The 7,804-nt window shown below is 40.5% G+C and overlaps 1 protein-coding gene across 1 annotated transcript; it reads right to left on the bottom strand.

Annotated features, from left to right (window-relative positions):
• Positions 1 to 280: 280 nt before the first annotated feature.
• Spry3 (sprouty RTK signaling antagonist 3) lies at positions 281 to 7,249 on the bottom strand. Its single transcript, XM_052743048.1, has 4 exons — positions 7,118 to 7,249; positions 6,834 to 6,959; positions 2,477 to 2,600; positions 281 to 1,753 (listed from the first exon to the last, which is right to left on the bottom strand). Exon 4 carries the CDS (start codon positions 1,742 to 1,744, stop codon positions 773 to 775), a length of 972 nt encoding a protein of 323 aa, XP_052599008.1. The 5' UTR covers positions 1,745 to 1,753; positions 2,477 to 2,600; positions 6,834 to 6,959; positions 7,118 to 7,249; the 3' UTR covers positions 281 to 772.
• Between the last annotated feature and the right edge of the window lie 555 nt (positions 7,250 to 7,804).

The following is a 7,804-nucleotide window of genomic DNA, read 5'->3' as shown; positions in this document are numbered from 1 at the left end:
GTTTGGCATCTAAGGAAACACCTATGAAAAAACAGCACTTTTGAATGTGTCAGAGAAAGAGAGGCAGGAAGAGAGAAACAAAGATATCAAACAAAATAAAAATATAGACAAAGATTAGTCTTAGAAAGCAGAATAATAGAAACGTAGGAAATGAAAAAGAAATGTGGCAAAGTAAAAGGAGGCTAGAAAAGAACAGGATAATGAAAGAAGAGTCAGGAAGATGGAAAGGAAGGAAAGATGGAAGAGGGAGAGAGGGAGGGAGAGGGAGGGAGGGAGGGAGGGAGGGAGGGAGGGAGGGAGGGAAGGAGGGAGGAGTCATATTCCCTGGAAGGTTGAACGCTATTCCACATGCATCTGTGATGACCATCTGAGAAGAAAGTCTTCAAAGGCACTGTGGAAAGCAGAGTGACAATCAGAGCCTGCATCGAAAGGCATTACCTTGGGGAGCCCCTAAACCTCCACGTTGCTGGCTCTGTCAGTCCTCAGTATCCAGACCTCATGCCCACATATCACCTGAATTTGCCATGACAGCCATAAAAGCTGAGCAGGCCAGATGTAAAAAGACTGAAGAAGGTAGGACAGATACTGTGAAAAAGAGCAAGGCATCCTGCACTGGGATATACTTTGCCATTCTCCTGATGCTGCAGGAACAAAAGAGGTGAGGCCCTAACTTTGGCTAGTTTATTATCTCACACCCTCCCCAAAACATGAGGCTTATGCTTTACTGAAGAGCGTCAGAAGGAGAACACTCTGGATTCATCTTGTAGGAAGGTCATACAGACTTTTCCTGGGCCTTAGGGAAGGGTGCGCTACCAGAAGAGATTTTTCTGCACACAGTGTTGGTGTGCCTCTTACAGCGGCAGCCTGGTCGCCGGAGGCTATCATAGCCCTGCTGGCACAGATGGAGGCATCCACGGGTAGGCAGGTAGCAGCACAGGCAGGGTAAGAAGAGGGAGATGAGACTCATGGTTGCCCAGCGAATGAAGCAAGAGCTAGGCCCACAGGAGCAGGGTTCATCAGCGCAGTTGTCTTCATCATCAGTGGAGCAGTGATAGAAGAGGCCCTTGACACAGCAGAGGCAAGTGCCATAATCAAGGAGGCTCTCAGCAGAGCAAAGGCAACGCTGGTTGCACATCCAGCAGGAGGGAAGAGGGCGAACTGCTGTGCATGGGACACACTTGCAGCGCCCGCACTCCTCGCAGATAAAGAGGTGATCACTGGGATGCCCTACAGATAGCTCAGCTTCTCCCTTCAGAGCACCATCGACCTTTGGCTGGGCCCCTGCTCCAGGCTGGGTTCTGATGATGGACTGGCCTGAAGGAGAGGGTGTAATGCTGGCCAAGAGCCTTTGATCAGAGGCAGTGGTGCTTTGGGACATTGAGCTGGCAATGCTAGATTGGCTCAGATGCTGAGGCAGGGGCTGCAGCTGATGGCACTGGCTGATACTGCGTGGGAGAACAGTAGGCATGGTAGCCAGGGACCAATCAGACTTGTGGGTTTGCACAATAAGGGAAGGGCTGGAAAGAGCCTGTTTACAGGGTGCTGGAGGCCGTTCCACATAATCATTGCTAGCATGAGTAGAGCGCAGCTGTTCAATAGGCAGAATTTGTTGGAACTCATCTATAGCTGTGGTATCCATTTTGCCTAGATTTTTGAGCTGTAAGTGATTTGGGGTCAGAGTGGCACTTACGGTGATTAAAAAAAAAAAAAGAGCCCTTGTAGTTATACGGACCTCAAAGCACATCAGAAAATCCTAGGAGAAAAGAAATAGAAACAATATATGAGAACATACAAGTCACAAGTTCAGGGGAGCCAAGAAAAGTTAGGACTTATCACCACTTCATCTTTCAAATGCTGTATTGTAGGCTTCATGTAACACCTTTAGTTTGTAAGTGAACTCACTTATTTTCAGACAAGTATGGTCTTCCTTTTCAAAGGATAAATCAGTTTGGGAACAAATGTTATATCATTAATTCTTTTTGTATTCCACCATGTGATTAAGTTCACAGGAGCAGTTAATCTAAATTTTGAGCATCTGAATTCTAATAAAAATGGAGCCAAATGTTAAAAACAAAGGTCATTTCCTAAAGCAATATTGATTCAATAGAGGAAACTTTATAGGTTTACCAAGAGAAGCTGCTCATATGTGTACATGGACATGTATATATCCAATGATTCTCCTGCTTCAATCTCCAGAGTAGCTGAGACTATAGGTACGCATTACCACACTCAGCTTCCAAAATCAAACACTTTTTATATATAACACTGGGCAATGGGACAACTATATCAAATTATAATATAAGCCCTGAATTATTTCAAATATCACTATAACTATACAAATGCATTTATCAAACAAATTCTGCATAGACTGCTTTTCTCTATATCTACTTTACACCAAAAAATGGTTTTTGTAAAGAGAAGACATATTCTTACACCGTATTTAAACTTAGTTGAATATTAGAAAATATATTCTTACATCTTCATTGTGCCAAAAATGGTTGTGTAGTCATTCTCCTGAAGGTGTTGATATAGTGTAGAATCGATAAATGGTGACCTTGCAGAAAATATTTTACAAGTAGTAGACTCCTGTACCTAGAAGACTGAATGTTAAAAAAAGAAATGGAAACATGCATCAAAGAGGCAACATGGAACACCAGGACATAATGATCATTAGCATGAATAGAGTACATATTTGAAATCTAGCAGATTTTAAGTATCCTTAAAAAGAACCAATTACTCATACTTTTATATAGTTTGGATATATTGAATGAATAGTCAATAAAAATGAACAAAGAGCTAGAGAACAGAGTCTATTTAGGTTTCCACATAAAATAAACAACACTAAAATGGGTACAAAGTGAAATAATAACAGGAATAATAATAATACTACAGTTCATAAAGAGTTCAGCAGCTAAAAATGACTGCACTTTGGTGGCTTTTGAGGCCATATTCTCATATAAATATGATTAGCTAAACTTACATCTGCTTAAAAATTAGATAAACATTAGTATGCCCAAAGACTCAAATATGTACGATACTTTTGTCAAATCACTTGCTTTCTTTAGGCCTAAGTTTTACTACCTATATAATTATAGGAGTGGTCTAGGTGATCTCCAAGAATACTGCCCCATAATGGTCTGTATTTCTATAGCTATGTAATTTAATCATTCTTTTCATCCACATCATCTACATCTTCAAGTTCTTGAGGATAAGTTGGGCAAAGTGCCCTTGTTTATTTGGACAATTCAAAAATAAAAATAGATTCACTTCCTTGAACCTAAAGTCCCTGAAACCTCCTGTTCATAGCTTTTCTAAATCTTTATACAGTCATAGTCTTAGCATTTGAAAGAAATAGACAGTATTCATTGCTTGTAGATTAAAGGTGAATGTAGAAACTTTGGACCATGAAGAGTATTTAAGAAATGGGTTTATATCTGACTTATCAAATACAGGATGGGTGGACTCATTCAAATCTTGTATGCTTTAAATACAGCAATACATGCTAGATATAGTTAGATATATCAGAGTCCAAAATACATGAAAAATGTCAAGAAGTAATTACAGGAGATAATTGTAATATATTCCTAAAATGGGATTACAGTGAAGTCACTGAATGCTTGGGCATGCCTACAAAGTTGAAATTTAAACTTGATAGAATCTAGGTCATAATATAAACAACTTAGAACCAATAATAAAAATATTCAAGGGGGCTTCTGCTTGGTACCAGAAGATCACATGGTGTTTAGGTTACGGAGGTGTATTAAGACAGTGATTAGATTTTTGCAAGAATGAGAGATTCGGTTGAATGATTAAAGAAATATAAAATAACGAATCACTGTTGCCATTGCCCTCAGGTAAGGGGGCTGACAGTATGAGGTTAGTTTCTTCCTGCTCTTAATATTTTTTTTAAATTAGAATGGGTTCTGAGATCTAATCGGGACAGGGAGGATCACCATAATATTGGGTTTTAGATAGTAATTAAAGGACTGGATGACCATTTTTCTTTGACATTCTGGGCCTGCTGAATCAATCTAGCTAGAAAAAGATAAACTAAAATAATCAGTGTGTGTGTGTGTGTGTGTGTGTGTGTGTGTGTGTGTGTGTGTGTGTGTGTGTACTATAGCAGAAGGTAACGGAGAGGAATGCTGAAAAATAAATAAGTAAGATACTACTTATAGACTACATGAGAAAATGTATGTAGACTAGATGAGAAACTACCACTGCATGCATGTTTATTATTCAGGAGTCCACCCATTAAAAAGCCACTCTTTGTGAGCAGCAACATTTAAATTGCCTGTGGTCAATCTGATATTTTGATAAATGACAAAGAATATACATATCACATATTAAATAGCAGTCAATGTGGTTATGAGTCTCGGTTATATAGGGATGGAATCTAGTGATTTTTGTCACGTAGTACCTCTGCAGTAATGAATGACGCATTGTAAACCCACCCCCGTCAGTCTTGCTGGCCAGGTGCTCATGGCTTTCTGAATAGTTTTTCTATAGCCATGAAATTTGCTATATACAACCTAAACAGAAATTTCTTTTCTTACTAGGAAGCTAAACCTATTCATGAAATGGTAATGTTTTTTAATGAAAGAAAATGTTTTTCTCTCTAAAACCTAAAATCTGCCATGTTGAGACAAACGTTGAAAACTTTTCTGCCTAAAGCTCTTCTTTGCTGGTGCCTTAAGACATTTCTGATTTCTATAATAAATCTTTTTTGATAGAGTGTTATTCAAGGTTGGTTTTTAAAAAGAGGAGAAAAGAAAGAAAGGCTGACTCCTGTTTTCTCCCACTTTCATAGGCTCAATGCTGTTTTGTACCTTACTGTGTAATGGCTGTGAGGTGTTTTTTTTTTCCCTGTAGTCTGCTGTTATATACACTTGTTCTCAGAATAACTGAAAGCAAACATAGGGGGAATTTCTGCTATGGCTTTATATGTTTTCTTAGTTCTACTATACCAAGGTCTGCTCTCTAAAAATCCTCTGTTCAAAAGCATTTGCATCTCTATCAAAGCACACACACCCCCTTACAAATACCAAGTTGTATATAGTTTACATTACTGACCTCTCTGTTACTGACTGGGCCTCCCTCCTACCGCATACATCTTGCTAGAGCTGCCAGATTCTCACCACATTTAACTCTTAACTTGTCACATTGCTACCCCAGTCCTATTCATTACTTTAATAGTTTCATTAAGACTCATAGCAGTTTATTTCAAGCCCTTGAGCCTTGCAGTTTTAAGAGCTTGGCATTATTAAAGATATAGGTGTTTTAGTGATGAGTGATGCAGAGAAAAATTTTAACACTGAACAAATTCATATACTTCTAATGGTGAGGAAAATTCTAAGAAGTGAGTTGTTCATTTAAGACACTGGGATCTTTTTACAAGCCCCAAATTATTTTCTAAGACACAAGAAACTTGGGGTATAATCTTAATGCTAGTTTTACTTTGCTGTGTTACTCTAGGCAAGTGACCTCTCTGTTTCTTCATCTGCAAAATGAAGATGTATGTAAGAAAGATTTTTAAAAGCCCATTTTGCCCTGGTCTAAATTCTGTCCTGGATTTTGGCTGCATAGCTAAGTCTCAAATTAGTCTCCTTTTCAATTCTTTGCTTCCTTACTACTCAATCTGAATAAATAGCTTTAAATCTAAGTCACTCATATTACTAGATTATGTTTCTCAGCTAGAGACCTAAAAACAGGACACAAATAAAATTTCTAGCATTTTACAATAAGATCTTACTGTATTTTAAACTCAAATAGACGATGGTATACTTAACTGTGGATAAACTGCTAGTCTGCCTTATTTGTATTTTTGTATGTAGCTGACTTGCTGGGAACACGCTTTAACACCTTATACACTCCATGTGATAATACATCACATTACAGTGAGGTTTTAATATGTGCAGAAAAGCAACAATAATTTGCATTTCAAAATGCAATATCTGTTTAAGAGTTCAATATTTGTTTTCTGTTCATGGAACTTGATTTGCAACATTCATAGGTGAGTGATAGTTAGATGTGTGGAAGGAAGTGTACTGTAAATCATTTGCCTAGATTTTATCAAACGCCTTTTGACTAACTAGACATGCTCACAGGTTCTTATTTTGGACAAAATTCTCATATGCCACATACAGATACGTACACATATACCTAGGCATGAATCCAGAAATTTCTAAATCATTGCTCTGACTCAGTGTGTGTGTGTGTGTGTGTGTGTGTGTGTGTGTGTGTGTGTGTGTATGTGTGTGTGTGTGTGTGGGGGGGGTTATGCCATGTCAGCTTGCGCCATTTCTACCCAAGGCAAGGTGATGTGATGAAATCTGAACGATGCACAGCCCAGACTTGTGAGCCAATAGCAGACTAGCCCCACGCTGACAAGGATGCCTGCTGGGCAGCCAGACTGGCCTCAGCATGGGCTCTTCCTACGTCCTCACCTTGGGTGGTTAGGCTGCGCAGTAAGGGGCTTAGGTAAGCACCAAAATACATTAAAGGTCAAGAGACTAGACATTAAATTGGCATTTGGCTAAAAAAGAATCCGATTGAATTCCTATTTTGATTTCTAAATTTCCAGTATGGATAATTTTCTACAAGAGCTGATTCATTTAAATGTCTCATTTTATTTTACCCAGGCACTTTCGTGTGTGTGTGTGTGTGTGTGTGTGGACACACACACACACACACACACACACACACACACACACACACACACACACACACACCACACACCACACCACACCACACCGAAAGCTGGAATGAATGGCAATCTGTGCATTGCATGGAAGGAATTCTGAAGTCTTTAAATGCTAATCTCTGTGGCTTACCTTGAGAAAATGGTTTATCCATGCCGAGAAAAGCAGAAGAACTAACGCTCGATCTGGCTCAAAAGACCTCTTTTCCGTAGTCTTTAGGTTTCTCCACCTCTCTTCGGAAAGTCTGAATGAAAACTCCTTTAGTGGAAGAGAAGATAAAAACAGAGATAGTTCTGTCTTGGTCCTTCCGTCACAGCAGGAGAGGGAGAAAGGAAGAGAGGGAGAAGGGAAGAGAGGGAGAGAGAAAGAGAGAGGGGGAAAACGGCGGTGTTGGGGGGGGGGGGTGAGAATCAGACCTGTAGTGGCAGACACTCTGTATGGATTTTACATGCAGAGCTGAATCTTGACGCACGTATTCCCCAAAGAAAGCTCAGCAGGGTAAGTTCACCTCCTCCTCTTTCTCCTCCTCCTCTTCTTTCTCCTCCTCCTCTTCTTTCTCCTCCTCCTTCTCCTCTTTCTCCTCCCCCCTCCTCCGCCTCTTACTCCTCCCCCTTCTCCTCCTCCAGTTTCTTTCCCCCCTCCTCCTCCAATATTTTCCTTCCCCCTCCTCTTCCCCTCCCCCTCCCCTTCTCCCCTTCCTCCTCCCTTACCTACTCCCCCACCTCCCTTTGGTCCCCGCCTCCACCTCCACCTCCGTCTCCTCCAATCTGTCAGAAGAACCGAAGCAGCAGAAACTGCAGTTGTAGACACAGGGTATCTCTACGGAGCAATAGATACTGCCAGTGTGTGATTATTTATACAGCTCTGGGTGTGTTGGTATATGATCTGCGGCAGTATGTGTGTAGGGTGAGGTTGCACTGTGTGTTCAGCTCAGCAAGCTGGCTGTTTTGTGAATGTAGATGATTTCTGGAGGTCTTATGAATGGGTTATAGGGGAGGATGGGAGGGGATTTATTGCTCCTTGCTATAATTTCTTTCTCTCCCCCTTCTCTGTGTCGTGGCTTTCCCGGAGCTGTAGCTCTTAATGCTTGGCTAAGTGGCGTC

The sequence above is a fragment of the Peromyscus californicus genome, unplaced genomic scaffold (genome assembly GCF_007827085.1).
Source record: "Peromyscus californicus insignis strain IS unplaced genomic scaffold, ASM782708v3 Scaffold_10__1_contigs__length_136768540, whole genome shotgun sequence".
NCBI lineage: Eukaryota > Metazoa > Chordata > Mammalia > Rodentia > Cricetidae > Peromyscus > Peromyscus californicus.
This window is presented reverse-complemented; position numbering and strand designations above follow the sequence as displayed.